This window comes from Peromyscus leucopus, chromosome 20 (assembly GCF_004664715.2).
Source record: "Peromyscus leucopus breed LL Stock chromosome 20, UCI_PerLeu_2.1, whole genome shotgun sequence".
NCBI classification, from domain to species: Eukaryota; Metazoa; Chordata; class Mammalia; order Rodentia; family Cricetidae; genus Peromyscus; species Peromyscus leucopus.
Genome location: NC_051080.1, coordinates 45,786,330 through 45,807,031, shown reverse-complemented (window position 1 = coordinate 45,807,031; position 20,702 = coordinate 45,786,330). Strand labels below are relative to the sequence as shown.

At 48.2% G+C, this 20,702-nt stretch overlaps 1 protein-coding gene across 2 annotated transcripts; it reads right to left on the bottom strand.

Moving 5' to 3' along the window:
• Positions 1-10,844: 10,844 nt before the first annotated feature.
• Positions 10,845-19,950, bottom strand: Odf1 (outer dense fiber of sperm tails 1). Of its 2 annotated transcripts, none has more exons than XM_028857196.2 (2): positions 19,482-19,950; positions 10,845-11,427 (listed from the first exon to the last, which is right to left on the bottom strand). In XM_028857196.2, exons 1-2 carry the CDS (start codon positions 19,802-19,804, stop codon positions 10,977-10,979), a joined length of 774 nt encoding a protein of 257 aa, XP_028713029.1. In that variant the 5' UTR covers positions 19,805-19,950; the 3' UTR covers positions 10,845-10,976. The 2 variants fall into 2 exon arrangements, with proteins under 2 accessions (XP_028713029.1, XP_028713028.1); XM_028857195.2 differs by having other exon boundaries at positions 19,527-19,948.
• Positions 19,951-20,702: the final 752 nt, after the last annotated feature.

Here is a 20,702-nt window from a genome sequence, read left to right as displayed (position 1 = left end):
TCTGCCCACCACCCCCACTTATTGCCTAGCTATTGGCCATTCAGCTTTTTGTTAGACCAATCACGTGCCTTAGGCAGGAAAGATAAAACAAACGCAATGCATCTTTACATAGTTAAACAAATGCAGCATAAACAAATATTCTAGTCCACAACATGTGTGTGTGAATGTGTATGTGTGTGTGTGTGTATGTGTGAATGTGAGTGTGTGTGAGTGTGTGTGAATGTGTGTGTGTGCCTGTGTGTGTGAGAGAGTGTATGTGTGTGAATGTGTGTGTGTGTGTGTGTGTGTGTGTGTGTACCTGTCTATGTATTTAGAGGCCAGAGGAAGATTTCAGGCACCCTGCTCTGTCTCTCTCTGGTTCCCCAGAGTTGGGGTCTCTCACCAAATCTAAGACAGTGATCCTCTTGTCTCTCCCCATTCCCCAGAGCTGGGGTTACAGCCTTGTGCAGCACCCGGATTTTCCATGGACACTGGGGACCCTACCTGGGGTGCTCAGGCTTGTACAGCAAGCGTCCTTCACACACCGGGCCATCTCCATGGCCCCATTTCGGTTTTCACAAATGTACAGTGTCCTGTGGGATATTAAAAGCTATACAGTCTTTACAGTTTGGCCCTTTCCAGAATGTCAACCAATGACATCACAGACCACTGCCTTTCAGATCAGCTTCTTTCATTTCACAGCGTGGCTTGATGGCTCATTTCCTTCTCACATTATTTCCCTGAATATGTGTGTGACCATTTTGTTAGTCCACTCACTTAATGAAGGACATCATTTTTGCCTGGTTTCTGAAGAATGAATAATAAAGATGCAATGTAGCTGGAGATTTCTCCAGTCCTGCCCAGCCCCACAGACCCCACAACCGCTTATAAAATAATCACTCAGAATATTAATTAACCTGTTCAGCCATTAGCTCAGGCCTACCACTGTTTAGTTCTTACACTTAGACTCAGCTCATTTCTATTAATCTATACCTTGCCATGTGTTCGTGGCTTTACCAGTATCTTACATCTTGCTCCTCATGGTGGCTGCTGGCAGCATCTCCTGACTCAGCCTTCACTTCCCAGCATTCTCCTCTCTCCTTGTCCCGCCTACACTATCCTTCCTGCCTGGCTACTGGCCAATCAGCGTTTTATTTATCAATCAATCAGAGCAACATATATTCACAGCATACGGGACATCCCACAGCAGATGCAATGGCCATTCTTGTCCATTTTAAAGTTTTTTTTTTTCTCTTCAACTTGTCTACTAAGGATATAGACTGAAATCTCAGCTATTTTTGTTGTTAATATAAGATTTCTCTATTTATAGATTTTGCTTCACAATATATAGAAATGTAATTGAAAACACCCGTTTTCTGTCATGGCTTCCTGGTGTCTTGTCTCGACAGACTGTTTTCCTGGTAGTGGCTGCTTCTTCAGCATTGAGCGAGCGCCTCCGGGAGGGAGGGGAAGCCATGAAACTCACGGGGAGCTAACAGGACAGGGGAGACTTTAGTGGAGGTGTCTGCAGGTAGCATTCTGGAGTTGTTGCCCACACTGGGTGGACTGTTAGGTGTCTGAGGTACCTGTGCTCCTTCATGTAACCCCTCCGTCATGCTCCTGTAACTAACCAAGACTCAGGCATTTCCTTGGTTTGTGATCGGTGTCCCAGCTGGAGTGGGAATGTTAGTTCTGTCTTCACCCAATGGGCCGTCCTTCTGGGAGGCTCAGCATCATTTCACAGCTCAGCTCTTGTCAAGAAGGCCCTGTCCGGGGTTCCAGCGTCCACTTGGCATCTATTGCCACCTTGTCCCTGTCTCTGAGATCAAGTGTGAGAGCAGCTCCTGTCTGTGGGCAATGGTGGTGTCGACACCCTCTGTCACTCACTTGTGTAAACTTTTCCACACCTCTGTGAAGTCATTGCACTCAAAACGCCTTCAAAAATTCTGCCTATTTGCCCTGAACTCAGATCCCTAAGGGAGAGAAACTATGATAAGAAGCAAACAAAACCTGGGAGCGTAAGGGGCTTCTCAAAAAGCTGAAAGGAATCCAGAAGGACTCAAGCCCCCAGGAACTAAGGAACAAATTCTATTAGAGTTTGTTCGAGACTTGCTAAGACTCAGTAATGACATGGTCCACGGCACCCATGACCCTGTATTGCTCTGTGTTTGGAATCTTTCATAGGGTAGAATGGTCACTCATCAGCTTGTGTGTCCTTATCCTCATGGGGTTGGGAACATCCAATAGGCAAATATTTCATTTTGGTCATTTCTGCATCCTGCCTCTCTTCTCCGTGGACATGGTCTGTACGTGAGCTCATGATGCAAGCAAGGCGCAGTGAAGCTACTGACCTGGACCACTCCATGGGTAGAAAGAAAACTTTATTTGGGGGAAATCAAACTGCTGGGCTGCCTCTCAGGGGGCAGAGAGCAGCAGGTGGCAGGGAAGGTCTTGTCAGTTTTAAGGGGAGGGGGAGAGATAACCTCAGGAGGAGAGGTGCAGGCCGGAATAGCTTGGGATTTAGCACGGGAGCTTTGGTCTGTAGCAGGCTGTTCAGAAACTCACCGCCCTGGCCTAAGGTGGTGACTGTTGTGGGTGGAGAAGGAGATGGCTTTTCTGGCAGACAGAAACTCAGCTTCCTTCTGTTTACCCAGTCGGGGTCCTTCTGTTTGGGACATTATCCGAAGCACTACCATTTGGGGGCCCTGCTTTGGACTTAACTCACGGAGGAAGAAACAAAAGTTTCTAGAGACGAGTTGTTTGGGTCTACCCTTCTCGAATTCACATTCGTGTGAGGTAGACCCTCCTCACAGGCCCGCAGTGAGGCTGTGAAGGCTGACACTAACACACTTCTGATGCCAATGACACAGGAAGGTAGAGACTCAAGGAGACCTCTTCACTGGGTGTGCTGGTACACACTTAAAATCACAACTACTTGGGATGCTGAGGCAGGAGGTCAATGAGTTAGAAGCCAGTTTGAGCTATATAGTAACCCTCCTCCCTTTAAAAAAAAAACAGTTTTGGTTAACATTGACAACTGGACATGACCTAGACTTACCTAGGAGATGGGCCTCTGCGTACCCTGTGAGAGAGCACATAGACTAGGTTAATCAAGGTGGAAGAGCCACCCCTTGACTGTGCGTGGCCGCATTCTATGGGCTGGGGACCTGGGCTGAACAAAGGAGAAAATGGGCATCTATCACTTGCTGCTTCAGCGATGGACACAATGTAATCCTGAGCAGGCTCAGGATCCCCCTGCCAGACTGCCCCACCATGAGCCACTGTGTCCTGGAACAGTGGGGTAGACTAAATGCTTCCTTTCTTCATACATAGCTCAGTGCCTTTGTCAGGGATTTGTTGCAGCAATAGTAACTGATACAGAGTATCAAACAAAGGAAGCCTCCTCCCGGATGCAGCCTGACCTGTGTCAAGTTGTTGTTTGGAGGATTCTGGGCTCCCACGTTCTGACTGTTACACTGTCTTCCTCAGGCTACCAGTTAGTCCCAAATGTCTTTTGTGTCCCTCCCTCTTTCTCCTGCTGCTCTCAGGACTTCCGGAGGGGTCTGTGCTAGCTCCTTACCCCTTTCCTCAATCTTGATGTCACACAGGTGACCCATGGGGACCACATATTCTTGTCCCAAATCACCATGCCACTGAGATCTGGTTGTTCCTGAAAATCTAGGGTGTTCATTGTACCTGTAGAAATACTTCGGCTGGGCAGTGGTGGTGCACACCTTTAATCCCAGGAAGCAGAGGCAGTCCGATCTCTGTGAGTTCAAGGCCAGTCTGATCTATAGAGTGAATTCTAGGACAGCCAGGGCTATTACACAGAGAAACCCTGTCTCAAAAAAACACATCAACAACAACAAAAATCAATGAAAATGGTTTTAATAACTATAAACATATTTTTTAAAGAACAAAGTTTGTTTGTGTCTGGCTTTGTTTCCACAAACATGGTAATCATATTCCTTCTCAAGAGATATTAACTACAAAAGTTGTCAGTGAAAATGGCCTTAATGTTCTATGTTTGTTGTGATGAAAGAACCCCCAGGGGAGATCTTCCTTCAGGAGAGACCCCAAACCCAAGGAACACACCGAAACCACAGATCAGATGCAAAAGCAAGAGGGTTTATTAGACCAGGTACCTGGGGCCAAGTCTCTCGGAGGACTTGCGCGCTTTCCTAGGGCAAAGGGGACTTTTTATGGGATTCCAGGGGCAAAGGCGCGGTTACAGAAGCGAGAAGCATAGTTACAGGGTCCCTATTGGTTGTTTCAAAGAAGGCCAGGGTGAACTTGGGGTCGTATGTGTGTGGCTGACTTGGCCTTGCTCAGGGTATAGTGGGTGTTTTTCCAGCCCAGCTGCTTATTCCTCAAGGCCAGGGGGCCAGCCATAAAATATCCTGATTTGACTCAACTGTTTTTCTCCCAAGGCCGCCGACCACAGTTATCTCTCTCCCAAGGCTGGATGGCTGGCCATAGTTATCTCTCTCAAGGCCGGGTGGCTGGCTACGGCTGTGAACTCCTGTTTTTCTGATTCCTTCAGAATGGCGTTTCTTAGGCTAAGTTATTGGGGGGGGGCATTTCATCGGCCCAACGCCCCATGTCCTCATAATGGAGCGGGGGTCTTTCAGTGATTCTTTCTATATTCCATCTTAATGCTCCTCTCTTTCACACACACACACACACACACACACACACACACACACACACACACACGTTTTATTTTAAGACAGGAACTTAACCCTGCAGATCAGGTTGGCCTTGAAGTTGAATTCTCCTGCTTCAGGCCTCCCGAGTGTCAGGATTACAGACACAAACCCCCAACCCAGAAAAAGTAGTTCCTTTATATATAATAAAGTGTGTGTTTTTGTACCACTGTTAGACTTTTCACTGAAGATCACAGGCCAGATCCACCTTGGATACACACAGGTGCAGGATAGGGAAGAAGTCTTAGAAGCTTCTAGGTGCTCAAATGAGGACAAGGAACTCGGCAGTCAGCCAGAGGGACGCGCTGCCTGGCTCTTTGCTGAGTTTGGTGTATGAAATGCAGTTCCCACTGGAGTTTGAGTTGAAGAGGGTACTGTGCAGAACCTTAACTGGAAATCCTGGATCCTCGGAGCCTGGTGGTCTGGTCCACCAAGACTGGGACTTGCTCCATCAGGAGTGCTGCTCTCTGCTGTGAGCACAAGGGTGACCTGGTAGAAGAGGTCACGTGTCCTAGGAACAGGGACAGCCGGATTTAAACATCAGCCTGGTGTCCTGGCTCCAGAACCCTCTGACACAGACGCTCAGAAGCACACTCGGGCTCTCGTGCTGATCACAGACCTTGCCCTGGCTGAAGGTCAAGGCTTACAAGCCTCCAGTGTGTGGTGGCATGTGGGCCAGGTTTGCAGACATTCGTGCCCCTAACACTGGAAGAAGGGCTTGATGTAGCTTAGAGGGAGAGTAGTTAAGTCTGATAAATTTTATCTAGACACCTATGATGGATAGGTTCTGGTTTTGTGTTTGTGATGTTTGAAAGAAAATGGCCCCCAAAGGGAAGTGTGTCACTGTGGGGGCCAGCTTTGAGATCTCTTTTTCTCAAGCTTCCCTCAATGTGACAGTTGACTTCCTGTTACCTGCCAAATGTAGCCCTCTCAGCTCCAGCACCATGTCTGCCTGCAGGCTTCCACACCGTCCTTCATGATCATAACGGACTGAACCTCTGAAACTGTAAGCAAGCCACTCCAATTAAACTCTTTGTAAGAGTTGCCGTGGTCATGGCGTCTCTTCAGAGCACTAGTAAACTCTAAGACAGTGTTATATCTTGTTTTGTTTTGTTTTGTTTTGTTGTGTAGGGTCTTCTTATGTAGCTTAGGCTGATCTTCAACTCCGAGTTCTCTGCTTAGCTCTTTAATGGCTGGGGTTGCTGGGAGCACACCACATACCTGGCTTTTATTTACCAAACCTCTCCAAACTGGAAAGATGCATTTCTTTCAAGGGTCATGTACACTCTCCTCATGACCATAAGTCATGTGACACCCAAGCCTCTGAAGGCCCCGCAGAGTCATGGGAGTTAATCTGGGTCACCTAGCAACACCCTCCCCTGCCCCCAGTTTCCTTTAAAATCATTCTTTCTGGTTAGTAGGAACTTCTGACATCATTTTACATCGTTTCCTGAGCTAAAGGGCTAAATCAGAGTAAAAAACTTGCCTAGTCTGTGACGCTCATGTGCAGGAGAGAGGAAGACAAACACAAAGAGACAGAGGCAGAAAAAAGAAGTGGTAGAGAGCTACATCCCCAGTCCCAGAAATTCAGATATTTTTTCTGTGAAGTTCACCAGTTCTAGATATAAGAACAGTTTCACCAAATCAAACTATTTTGGGAGAGAACAGTCAACTGAAGGGGATCGTTAGCACCACTTGTTATAGATTTATTTTTAAGTGTATGAGTGTTTGCTTCATGTATGTATGAGCAGCACATCTGTGCTGTGCCCCTGGAGGCCAGAAAGCTGTGCTGGGTGCCCTGCAACTGGAGTCAACAGCTGTGAGCTGCCATGTGGGTGCTTGGAACTGAACCCCGGTATTCTGCAGGAACAGCAAGTGCTCTGAACCGCTAAGCCATCTCTCCAGCCCTTTAACATCATTTTATTAGACATTTTATAAAACCATCTAGGTTTTGAAAGAAATCAAGCAGTACTAGGGAAAGATGACCTTCAGTACTAGGCCTGTGAAATTTCTTATTCATGACTCAGTTAAAAAACTCTTTGGCTCTAGAATATACTCCACGAACACTAAGAAGTTCAGGCACCTTCATCTCCAACCTTGACAATGCTTGGTGACGTGTTCATGTTCAGAGGTTGCACATTTACCTGGTTTATACATCCACTCATTGCACACACATGGACTGTGAACTCGGGCCTCTCTCACCTGTCAGTTCTAGCTGTGACCATTAGTGCAGTGAACTTGAGAGGATCTTGAAACGTCTAGAAGATGGGCCTCTGGGCATGCCTGTGGGCATTGTGTTCACTGAGGTAGGAAGATCTGCCCACTGTGGGCAGTACCGTTCCCTGGCTGGGGTCCTGGACTGTGTAAGAGGAGAAAGGCAGCTGAGCAGCCGTGGGCGTTCATCTTTCTCTGCTTCCTGATTGTGGGTGTGATGTGACCAGAGGCTCTAGGCTCCCGCTGCCTTCATTTCCTTCAGTGATGGACTGTACCCTTGAACTTGGAGTTGAAATAAACCTTTTCCCCTTGAGGTACCTCTATCAGAGTAGTTTACCACAGCAGCAGGAAAAGAAACTAACACCATCCAAGCTTCTTTCTTCCTCTGTCCATTCCAGCCTCTTCCTTGTCCCCCTCTCCTTCAGGAATACATGAAGTAGAGTATTAAGTATTTTGCACTCTGTTCTACAAAACTGCTTTCAAGACCATGGAAGAGCTGTGCAAGCCCAAGGCTCCGTGAAACCATCCAAACACAACTTTGGAAATGGCAAATGCTTGTTTTCTCTATTATCCATTTCCTCCCTGGTCTCTACTAGTTCATGGAGAAGGGCCCTACCACATGCCTTTGCCAAGGCCCCAGGTGAGGCTCACACATTCTCCCCTCTCCTCTGACTTCACCCCACACATCCTTCTCTGATGTCAGAGGTACACGGACAATGCCTTCTGAATACACAGTCAAGCATTTCAAAGTATATTGTGGGCACCAGTCTTGCCTTCTCTACAGAAATTTCCAGAAAGGCATCTATTAACAATAGCTCTTGGCACTGTACCTCAACTCAGGGCAAGTACTCAGTCTATAAACCCTTGTCTTCTTAAAACTTTATTATGTTCCTTTAGTGGGTGTGCACTCGTGCGTGTGTGCCCTGGCATGTGTGTGGAGGTCAGGGGAGACTTGGTTCTCTCCTTGCACCATGTTGGTCTCAGGTTGTCAGGTTCAGTGGCAAATTCTCCATCCACTGAACCATCTTGCCAGACCCAACTCTTATTTAAGGCTGTTTTCCCCCTGTGCTGATGGTGAGCAAACAAAGATGGCTAGTGGGTCTCCTGAGGCCGGGCTCCGGCTTCCCAGAGGCGGGGTCCAAGGCAGTGATGTTCACAGCGCCCACCATGGCAATGTTGGGGACTGGTCTGAAGCGCTCTGGCCTTTCCTACACATCGTAAGTGTAATGTTTTCGGCATCTCCCCAATCTCCACCTCGTACCCTTCTGATGCGCCCTCCTTGAGTTTACCATCCCTGTGAAAGTGTCTTTTTCTCCATTCACTGTGGAGCAGAGTATCTGGCGTGTCTGGCCAGTGGGCTGATAAATGAGTGGGTGAATTACTGCATCAGCAGGAGAAATAAAAGCGTGACTCACTCCATGAGTCTTGGAGTAGTGCCCTTGGGAGGGCTGAGGTTGCTGCTTGTTCAAGGGGTCACATCCCATGGGATAAGCTGAATAGGTGAAATTTTTTCAAAGGCATTTTCAAAGGTTTATGACTTAGAAACTAGAATATATATGTCAACATTTAGTGAAAACTTGGCAAGACAGAGGGGTGAGGATAGAGTTTGGTACACTCACATGGATAGCTGTTAGGTAATTGACTTCGGAAATGGCTCGGTGTTTTTATTCAACGTTTATATTAGAGGGCCAGTCCTTCCCTCAGCTGAAAGCCAGATATGTCTGCTGTCACTCTTAGAATTCTCAGACCTTGAACTTGAAGGAGGCTTTGAAAGAAAGGCTCGCAGAGCTTTATGAATGCCCAGAGCTTCTAGCTATAAGCTACATACTTGAATTACCGGGGGAAACTTTTAAAGATCTTGCTGCCCAGGCTGTCTCATGAGTTGATTAGCATTTTAATCTCTGGAGAGATTGATTGCAGGGAGAAAGATTGTACAGACCGGACTCTGGGTCCTGATCATGTGAGGCAAGCTCTACCACTGGACTGGACATACATGAACGTTTAATGTGTGTGTGTGTGTGTGTGTGTGTGTGTGTGTGTGTGTACTGTGGTGCTGTATATGTGTGGTGTGGTGTGTATTGTATATGCACATGAGTGTAGGGATGTGTGTCTATGTGTGCATGCGCAGAAGCCTGAGGAAGACAAGGGTGTCCTCCCTTGTTCCCCACTTTACCTCCTTTAGAGAGGTGTCTCTCACTGTCACGGCTAATCTTGAATGTCACCTTGACTGGATTTGGAGGCAGTTGGAAGGCAGGCATCTAGGCTCACTTGTGAGGGCTTTTCTCCATCTGTTATTTGGAGTGTGGGGACCCACCCCACACATGGGCTGTGGCCTCTGGTGGCAGTCCAGAAAAAAAGGCCCAAGAAATAAGCTTTGCTTTCGAATGCTTGCCTTTGCTCTGGCTGGCGCAGTCATGTGCGCTGGCTGCCGCTGTCCCCGCCATGATTCCTCACTGACGTCAGAACCCTGCTGCTGGGGGGGACCACCTTCCAACTGGGGCTGAAGACCACAGGCTCCCCAGGACCCTTCAGACTTTAGCGTCTGAATGGGACTGCTGAGACAGTAAGTCTCTTGGACTGAGAAATGGCCGCGTTCTCTGCGGCTTTGGTGTGAGGCAGCCATGTTAGATGCCCAGACCATATTGTGTAAGCCAACTGAATATGTTTCTTTTTTTTTTTTCTTTCGAGACAGGGTTTCTCTGTGTAGCTTTGCGCCTTTCCTGGATCTCGCTCTGTAGACCAGGCTGGCCTCGAACTCACAGAGATCCGCCTGGCTCTGCCTCCTGAGTGCTGGGATTAAAGGCGTGTGCCACCACCGCCCGGCTGAATATGTTTCTTTAAATGTGTATTCACTCTCCTGGTTCTGTTCCTCTAGAGAACCCCAGTTCTCATTACTTAGGCTAGGCCAGTGCTGGGGTTACAAGTCATGCCCAACTTTGAGTGGGTCCTGGGGATTTGAACTCAGGTACTCACACTTGGGCAGCCGGCATTCTTACCCACTGAACCATCTTCTTAGCCTGGCATCCATATTTTTACAGCTCCTCAAGTAACTCTCAAGTGCAGCTCACACTGAGAAAACTAATCCACAGGCAACGACAGGGCTCAGCTTTGCAAACAGGAGTTTGTGTTTCCTCTAAGAATCTGAGACCAGCTTCAGCCAGTTCCTCCTCCCCAGCATCCCTTCATTCTTCCTTCATACGTCCCTTTTCCCTAGCCATCAAGAGCCAGGCATGGTGGCACATGCCTGGCCTTTAATCCCAACACTCAGGAGGCAGAGGCAGGTAGACTTTGTGTGTTTGAAGCCAGTCTTATCTTATATAATGAGTTTTCCAGACAGTCTGAGTTACACAGTAAGACCAACCTCAAAAACAAACAATGGCTCTTGAACTACGTCAGTAAGGACCCAAATGCAAGTGAACTACACCATCAGTTGCTGAAGCTGTACTCTCCTGCTCCTGAACTTTGCATTGACCGTCTGCCTAAAACCGGTTTCAAGACTTGGAAAAAGAGAGTTGCAATAAGTCCCCAGGAGGCTGCAAACGACCTTGAGCCAGAGGGGGAGAGTCGAAACTACGGGAATGCGGAAACACTGAAGTTCCATGGCTGCCCTGCTCTCGGGCCTGCGGTCGTGCCGCACATTGCTCTGTTCTTTTAAGGGTTGTCTGGTCCCCAAGTAAAATCCACAGTCCTGGTGGGCTTGGGAAGGAGGTCACATCACCACCAAATCCTCACTGAGGATTATCTTCCTCCTAAACTACTCTAAGAGTGTTCTTTCCAGGCAGGGCCACTTCACAGGATTACTTACTGTCGAGGAATGTCTGTGAGTTTAGAGGTTGTTGGGGATGAAGGATGTGGAGGGCAGATCTCATCTTCCATCCTGTCCTTCAATCCTTCAGTCAGCTAACTCTGGAGGGGGTCACAGCAAAAGACTAGCACACAATGGCGTCAGATTGCAGTTGTGTATTCAGGTTCCTACCTACTTGAACCACACGGGCTATGGGAAGGGGAAGAGAGGTACTTAAGAGCTGCCTGGATGGAGAACTGACTTCTGCTAAGACATAGGTTCTTACACACGCCTTACAAGATCATCTTCCTACAGGAGAATCGGCTTCCACAGGGGTAGCAGGGGTTACAGGGGTCACAGGGGCCGCAGGGCCCACAGGGGCCGCAGGGGCCACAGGGCCCGCAGGGGCCACAGGGGCTGCAGGGGTTGCAGGGGTTGCAGGGAGACGTGCAAGGGTAGCATGGAGACTCGATCTTGACGCAGCTGCCGAGCCCGTAGGAGTAGGTCACGTCTTTCTCATCCACACATGGCGGCAAGCTGAACTCCTTGCAGATGTTCATGTAACTGTACTTTTTGGATCCGAGGCAATCATACCTGTTCTCCCTCTCGGCTGACACACAGACTTTGCCATCCTTCACTCGCACCTTGACTTGATCAGGCTCAAAGCCGCACACGTTCACTGACCCTAAAATGTTGCTGCTGCAGCAAGAGGAGGCCAGAATTCTGTTGGTCGTCCTTCTGAGTCTGTGGTTGGAAGGGGAGGAAGGGAGAAGAGAGATTAGACCTCTGGACCACACACAGCCCTACCCCCACCCCTTTTCGCCTCAAATCAACCTGATGGAGATCCGTTGGCCATTCGGGTCTTTCTCTAATGCTCAGATCCAGCCCCTCCTGCTGTAAGTTGCGGACACTTGGCCTGCCCCTGAGCCTCCCTAGCCTCCCTGTTACCAATGAGTTCCCTTCCCTGGGATAATGGTGCTGATGCATCACAACAAGGACGGAGGGCTAAATGAGATGATGATGTTTTACTCAGCACTGCGCTTGGTTCATGACACATCTTGCTTGATTACCACCGTTAGCATTCCTGTTATTTCATCATGTACAAACAGTTTTGGTTTTCTGATGCTGAGGTTTGGGCCTCATCCATGATAAGGAAGCACTATCAAGCAGGCTACACCCCAGCTCAAGGCTCTTTTTTTTTTTTTTTTTTTTTTTTTTTTTTTTTTAAATGAAACACAACCAGTAAGCTAGCATTTGAACGCTGCATCTTAAAGATCAAAGCCAGGAACACCAGTGTGTGTCTGCAGACCCAGCTATCCAAGGTGAGGCAGGAGGATTGCTTGAGCCCAACAGTTGAAAAATAAGCTGGACACCAAAGCATGATCCTTCCTTTTAGACCATCATGGGGCAGACAGACAGACAGACACCCCACCGGAAAGCTCATTGGCAAAGGACAAGGCAAGAGAGCTCTGGCCTGGTTCTTCCTTGGGCCAGGAGAGACCCTGGACAGCTCCTGACGGTGGAAAACCAGTTGTCCGGCTGCCAGTGTGGATCAGATTGCAGTGATCTCCCAGGGGCGTGCTGCAGCGATCCTATCTTCTTGCGAGAGTTTGCTGTGTGTGTGTGTTTCCCCAGCTCCTCATTCATCAGAGGGACATTCATGCCGGGGTGAGTGGAGTAAGCTACAAACTGGAGTCTGAAGAGCTGGCTGCTGTGTACATCCTTATTACCAGCAGCTCATACTAATTGAGCAGTTAGGATACACCAAGAGATAGGAAAGCTGGGCTGGACAGTCGGCTCAGCAGGTAAGAGCACTTGCAACTCTTCCAATGGACCCAAGTTCAGTCCCCAGCACCCTGTCAGGCAGCTCGCAACCCCCTGTAACTAGCTCCAGGGGATCTGGCGACCTCTTCTGGTCCCTTTGGGCACCTGCACTCATGCTCACACAGAGATAAACACATAAATAAAAATAACTCTTTTTGAGAGGAAGGGGCAAAGTACCTATCCTGAGCAGTGACCCCAGAACTGGGCTCTCTTCCCTCACACCTTGGCTCTGCTGTGCAGACAAGTTGTTGAGCTTCCTATGTCTCAGTTACACTGGGAGAGTAATGAGTAACCCACCTCCTGGATGGTTGTGCTTACCCAATGCATGAAATGCATTTAGTGTTGCTTGACACTCAACCAGGAGGGGAGGCCTTTGTTTTCTTTATTCTTAAAATGCTCCTTCCAGGTGCTAAGGGTGCCAGAGGTTGTGTTTTGTTTAAACTTCACTACAACCCTGTGGTGAGATTATCATTGTAGCACTTTAAATTTTTTTGAAGATTTATTTTTATTATATTTTAACTATGTGTAGGGTGTGTGTGTGTGTGTGTGTGTGTGTGTGTGTGTGTGTATTTGTGAACATGAGTGTAACTATCTGAAGAGGTCAGAGTCATCAGGTACCCTGGAGCTGGAGTTACAGATGATTGTCAGCAGCCTGAAGTGGGCGCTGGGAACTGAACTCAGGTCCCCTGGAAGAACAGCAAATGCTCCTAACTGCTGAGTTATCTCTCCAGTCCCTGTATCCCTCTTTATACTGAATTTTATTTAAATACATTCTTCTTTTCTTAAGTTACACAACCTCACTGTAGAAGATACAGGGCATATAGAGAAACTAAAGTATTTTTTTTATTTATTTTATAATTAGTTTAATTTTACATATCAGCCATGAATTTTCCTGTCCTCCCTCCTGCAGCCCACCCCCACCTCCCCAAGCCCATCCCCCATTCCCATCTCCTCCAGGGCAAGGAGATTCAGCTCAGCCTGGTTAACTAAAGTATGTTTTAAACACTCTAACACATATAACAGTATTTTTGTTAGATTTTCTCGTGTGTGTGTGTGTGTGTGTGTGTGTGTGTGTGTGTGTGAGAGAGAGAGAGAGAGAGAGAGACAGAGAGAGAAACAGAGACAGAGAGAGACAGAGAGACAGAGACAGAGATTTCTACATACACATATGTACATTTATGAGTGTTCTTATGGAATCATACTATACATACTGCTTTTTTGTTGTTTGTTTTGTTTTGTTTGAAACAGGATTTCTCTGCGTAGTTTTGGTGCCTGTCCTCGATCTCACTTTGTAGACGAGGCTGGCCTTGAACTCACAGAGATCTGCCTGGCTGTGCCTCCCGAGTGCTGGGAGTAAAGGTGTATGCCACCACCGCCTGGCTTACATACTGATTTAATTTGTATTTCTCACTTGATAAAACTTCATGGGACTGACTTAACAATGTGAATTACCACTCTTGTATTGAAAATTACAAACTAAGACTCGGCTAATTACAAAATGACCAATAGAACTCCTTCCTGGAAGACGTCAAAGCAAACAACTTGAGCTATAGATCAGATGACGCAGCCAGAGTCCTTCCTTCATCTCCCTTCTCCCCTGGCCCTGGGGAAACTGAGGGCAGCATGGTAGTCCTCCTTGCCCTGTGTGTGCCAGGGTACCTTAGGTCATACCAAAAAGAAAGGAAGAAGGCTGGCCTCTCTGAAGTCACTGTCTCTGTGAAATAACTAGACTCGGCCCCATCTCCCTGGGTGGGCGGAGATCTCACAGAGGTGTGGGGAACTGGCCTAGACACCAGTCCTCTCTAGCTGGACCATGGCTGGAGAAGCAACCAAACACTATGTGAAGGGCCTCTCAAGACTCATTTATGGTGTGTGTGTGTGTGTGTGTGTGTGTGTGTGTGTGTTTGTGCGTGTGTGTGCTCGTGCATGTGTGTTCAGACACACAACACAGGGAAAGTCAGTCTTGTTTAGATGAGAAGCATGGGATCCTGACATTAATGATAGTGATGGTGGGCTAGGACTAACAAAAGCAAGCCAGCCGAGAATCCCAAGCAGGTTCCCTAAGCCTCAGCTGATTCTTCTAGGAAAAGCTTGGCCTGTTCACCACAGGAGCTAGATAGAGCCTAAGCTGGGAACCTGACTCATCAATCACAGCCAACTTTCAGATCTGTGTCCTCTTAGACACCTGAGTCCCAGCTACAGTCAGATGTATTCTATTGCTGGCCCTCCCTGCCTTCCTCTGTTCCTATCACCTCGGCTCCTTTGGCCTTGCAGTAGCTGTCCAGGGGCCCCATAGCTGTCCAGGGGTCCCTAGCTGTCCAGGGGCCCCACACTGTCCAGGGGTCCCTAGCTGTCCAGGGGCCCCACACTGTCCAGGGTCCCCACTGTCCAGGGGCCCCACACTGTCCAGGGGCCCTACACCATCCAAAGGTCCCACACTTTGAGTCTTCAGAAGACTGCCTAAAACTTTCAGCCAGGCCAGGTTTCTTATCTTTTCTACATTAATGATTATGAGTAGGAATGTGTGGTTGTAGGAGAATTTGTTGGGGCCACATTTGACTCATCAAACTCAACTCTGAACTTGGGACATGCTTCTTGCCTGGTGGGTTACCTACAACCTCAGATGGGTTTTTCCATGACTGTAAGGTTCTGAGCAGGAGACAGGGCCTCCTGTGCCCTGCCCCCTTGGATTAAGGGGAGCTTGCCAGCTTGTGGGGGAACTACGCCCGTGCACAGAGCTCTCCTCTTTCCTCCTGGTCGCGGCTGTATTCACTCCCATGTCCAACCACACTCGAATGCAAAACACCCTGCCTTTCTTGTAGAGCTATATACTCAGCTGTTTCCAGAAAGATCAGTTCCAACCCAGTGAGGGAGAACGTCACAAAGACGTGACTCTGAAGAGCACAGAGCCCTCTAGACTTCACTGGAACATTCTTTTTCTCTTGATTTTAAACCCATTCCAAAGAGCTACCTAAACTCCGCTCCTAACATCTTTATCTTCAGCTGCCTCCTTCTGCCCCTGCCCGGTGGGTGTGCACATGTTTGTGTGTGTGTGTGTGCACATGTGTGAGTGGAGGCCAGGTTGACATCGGGCAACCTTAGATTTTGAGACAGGGTCTCTCTCTGAATGTGGACCTCGCCGATTAGACTGCACTGGCTGCCAGCACCCTGAGCTCCTCCTGTCTCTACCTTCCCAGTGCTGGGGCTCTCGATGCCACAGCACCCAGCTTTTCGATGTGGGTGCTGCAGATCTGAATTCGGGTCTCCGTGCTTGTGAGGCAAGCACTAGCCACTGAGCCGTCTCCTCGGCCCCTCTCTGTTCTCTTTTCCCGCTTTCCTCCTTTCCTCAGACTTGTGGAGTAGACGAATGTCACTCTGCAGCAGGGGGCAGGTTGTGGGGCGCAGGGGCATCCTTCTTCCAGCAGGGCTCACACAACACAGTGTCTGGCTCCCGCTGAGCTCTAGCTTCCCTGGATTCGTATAGAGCTGAGACTCTGCCTGTCTAGTAAGTTCCGGTGATGCCGCTAACACTGGTTCAGGGTCACACTGAAAACTGACAGGTTGCTATGCACATGTGCTCTGGACTCTGGCAGGTGTGGCTTTCTTGGCTCTGCCACCTCCTAGTCATCAAGAACACTGCTCCTTAATGTTTCATTGTCAGAAAATGAGACAACAGCCGACCAGGGCATTAGGGATATGAAACAGGAAATGCTAGGTATCTGGTGTTTACTCCATGAGCTCTAAGTCCTCTTTATCAGGCTATGTAGGCTCTACCTTAACAGCTTTACCGTAAGTCTGAGACCTTCAGTGAACAACTCCCAAGCCTGTATCATTAAAGAAAAAGGTTAAGCCAAATAACACTCATCTAAGACTGGAGGGTAATTTAGTGATAGAATACTTACTTAGCATACACAAGGACCTCGGTTTTATTTCTAGCACAGAAAATAAAATTAAAAGCTGCATTTGACCTACATGGGCATCAGCTCTCCCCTGTGTAGTCAAATGATGATGGATTCTGAGACCTAGGGGTTTGAAAGAGTGTAACAGACACTGAAGAGGCAGTTTACTCCCACCTTTCAGTGGACCCAGAAGCAGCAAGCGGAAGGGGAAATCAACTTTTTGGTAGCCATAAAACCTCTGCCTTGCATCAGCCTCATTGACTGAGTAGATTCAGTGAAAACCTCAAACTCATAGTGTGAAAGTAAAAGAGAAGAGAAATAGTTGAGGTTTTAAGATGGCATATTTTGTGGGGGGGGATTTTCCAGGGAATTTCTTATTAAGAGTCAGGCTAACCACAGATGCTTGGGTGAGCGGATGGAAGGCCGTCTTGGGACTGGTCTCTAGGAAAGGGCACAGAGGTGGAGCCCAGTGCAGCTCAAGGGCACAACTGCCAACTGAGGTGCACCAGCTGGCAAGGACTCAAGCCAGGAGTCAGCGGCACCACGAGCGTCCAGCCGTTAGACAGGACCGAGGAAGGACAGGGTTTGTTAGTCACTCTAGCTTAAGTACAAGAGACAGGGAAGTCCCGTGAAGTGTGGATATACAAGCTTAACTCAGGCTGGTGGCATGGCTTCATGAAAGAAAACCCAATTGTCACCACCATCCCTTTGAATCCAAAAGTGAGGGAAGAGACAGGCCACTGCCAGAGCTTGGAGTGCAACAGGCGAGACCAGGAAAATCGGGAAGTGGCTAAGGAAACAGAAGAGCTGAGTCTGGTCCCTGCTAAGGAAGACACTGTCTTTTAAAGTAGCTGCTTAAGAAACAATAGTAGTGAGCAGGACTTTTAAATCCTTGTCTAAAAACAGCCCACTATACACACACATCCATCCAACAGCAGATACTTGTGGAGGTCATTTTAAAACTGTAATTCAGTCTTCTTGACAAGGAGACACTGGAGACATGAAAGACTTGCACACAGAGGAAAAAAAAAGTCCAGTATAGCTGAGGCAATTACAGATCAAGACAGAGAATCTTCTGGACAACATAGTCAGACATCTGAAAAGACATGTCACAACTCACCGATGCCCAGTCATTCTTTAAAGGGGCAAAAGGTCATGCAAACATGAATTCTAAACTCAAAAAGCCTTGAGCACAGTTTCACACCAAAGATGGTTTAAAAAAAACAAAACAAAACTGAATGGAGATTGATTATTTTGAGACCTATTCAATCACAGGTCAGGAGCTAGATTAAAGATAAGAAAAAAGAAGGCAATTCATTGGAAGAAAAATTGGTCATGAGTCCTTTGGGATTAGAGCTCAGATCTGGGCTTTCCTGCTTTTACCTCCATCAGGAAAACTGAAGCTGTAGGGTTGGAGCTGACACTGAGTCCTTCCAGACAGTGAAATGTCAGGCTGATGGAAAGAGAGCGCAGAACTTTTGCAAGGTGGCGTGAATTGGAAGAAAAGTGCTGGGGAAGAAAAGAGAATTGGAAGATAAAGGAGGGCAAACCTGAGGGTCACAGGTCCAGGAACTAAGTAAGGGCACCGCCCACTTCACACAGGGAAAGTACCGCAGGCCGAGAAAGCGCGGCTCTCACAGGCCGAGAAAGCGCGGCTCTCTCTGAATCACTTTACTGAGAGTAAGGCTTGAGGTCGAGTCTACTGTGTGCCAAGAAACAGCCCTGTGAAAAGGCAAGAGAACACAGTGGGCAGAAAAAAATCTGCCCTGGAAGTGGGGGGAGCCAGATGACATAGAGCCATGGAGAGAAGACACAGACCAACTCACAAAGAGCAAATAGTAACTAGTCCCTATTTCACAGTGTGAATGTAAGAACTTGACATCCTGAGGAATAAAAATAAACATTGGTTCAAATTTGTAAATGAATTTGTGACCACTCCATCCCAGATTGTCAGGTAGGTCTGCTTCTGACCTTGTAACTGATGACATCAGCAGCAATTGTCCCATTACCCTTCTCAATAAAACATCACAGTCACTGTTGTCAAGGGCTTTGTCCAGGCACACACCCATTAATCCTTCCATTCATCTGTTCATCTTCCTATGTATCATATCTGTTTCTGCTCTGTTTTTAAGACTAGTCCCTTATTAGACATGATTTTTCTGCCTCTTGCCTTTTCACTTAATGTATCCATATATAAAAGAACTTTCCAACTTTTCAATCGCCATTTTAAAAAAAATTTTTGAAACAGTCTCACATAGCCCAAGCTGACCTCATACTCTATGTATCAGAAGCTGGCCAAGAACCTGTCATCCTCCTGCCTCCGCCTCCCAAGTGCAAGGATCTACAGGAGTCAGCCACCACACCTGGTTCTTTAATCCTTTCTTCGTATTCAGTAAACGGGTGTACAGTCATTTACATAACCAGGGGACAGTGCCCCTCATCTATATAGGATGTAGGTATATGTGAAAAGTTGGGAAAGGATTAAAGAAATATACCAACTCCCCCGTTAAATTACCCAGTTCAATGAAAACCCCATTTGAATCTTCTGTGAAGGCTGTCACACATCCTTTCTGAGATGGGAAAGGGAGGCCAACAGAGCAGCCCTGAGACTGGATAAGTGAAAGGTTTCCACGCACAGAGGAAATGCCTCTGGCGTTCAGTCCACTCTCTACTCCTGAGGTTTCTGGCAAACATTAAGGGTTTGATCAATGATTATGACTTCTCCTGCAGTCATTTCTGCAAGCCCAGAAATACTCACTTCAGTCATACCCAGAAGAAACGTTGAGCTTGCTGCTTCCAATAGCTTTTTAACGACGCCTGCCACTTCTCCCCTCATCAAGACCACCTTCTCCATCACACTGGCACTCTCGCTGTAGACGCCCACCCATTTTGCCAGCCCACCGCCTCACGCCGCCCCTGGAGAACCTCACTATTCCCCCTAGGGACCCACCTTTCTTACACCTCGCCTGGATCCCTTTTCCCGTCTGCTCAGCTGTCCCCATCCCCTCCGCCCCCCTGCTCCCCGCTGCTGCAGCTGCTGCGCTGACTAGGCAGGCCTAGATCACACCCTCTCACTTGGCCAACGCTCTTTTCTCATCCTCAAGGGCGCGGATAGCTTTCCTCTCTAAGCTGCGGAGTGACGGGCGAAGGCAGTAGAGCTTGTAGTCACACAGGCAGCAGGGGTAGTAGAGGTCGCACAGGCCGCAGGAGCGGGACCGCTTGGAGTAGCAGAGGCAGTAGGGGTAGGGGTGCAGGTCACAGCAGCAGTACGGATGCATGTATAAGTCACACAGGCAGCGGGAGCTGAGTTCGTCGATACATCTCAATTGCCTTAATTCTCTGTCCACCTTCTTTATGTCCCTCCTAACACTGTCCAAAAGACAACTCAGTGCAGCCATTACGGTCACACCTTATTGTTCTGTGAGTACCTTTGGGAAATGGCACTCAGAGGAAAAAATTGTTCTAAGCTCAGCTCAGAGTCCTCCTTTAAAATTAAATGAGCCACACATGATTCACTTACTTTAAAGCTTGTGTTCTGTGACCCCGCCCACCTTCTAGTATGTCATAGTCTCCTGGTTACCATGCCAACCGCAGACACTCATGGTCCCCAAAGGCCCTCCTCAGGGCTACTCCCAGGATCATACTCACACTGAGTTTCATTCACCTGAGTGGTGGCGGGGCTCCCCAACAGTCACAGCCTTTTGGGGTTCATGGACCAGCCTTTAGTGTCCCTGACTTGTATGTGTTAAGAAGCTATGGCATGGATGTGAGTGTGGTTTGATCTTGGTGTGGAAATAGCAGGGGTTGCCTGGCTCTGGCCTCTGTGCCTTCTGGTTCTAGACCTGAGCCTTGTTGTAAGGTTTATTTCGGCTGCAGAGTGTGAGGAACTTTGCTGTCTGCTCTTTTCTCCTACCAAGTCCGCCACAAGTCTGCCTTTGTCGTTGACTTTCTCAGTCCCAAATCTCTGAGTCCCATTCATGATGATTATTATTATTTTCCTGGTGCCAGGGATCAAACGCAGGACCTCACACATCATGGACAACTGCCCATCCTTTATCAGCTAGGGTTCTAGCTAACTAGGAACATCAGTTCTTCCCTAGTCCGGGCTCATATGCTCTCGTCTCCTGCTGCTCAGGGTCCTGTCTTTCAGGCACCCCCTCCCAGCAAAGATGGTCTTGTTTCTAAGCTTCCAAGTGCCTGGCCCCTGAGTGCCTCCCAAGCATTGGCCCTGGTCCTCTTCCTTTGGCCTGAAACCCTTGCTTCAGCCGCTGCCTGCGCGCTAATGTGGATTAACCT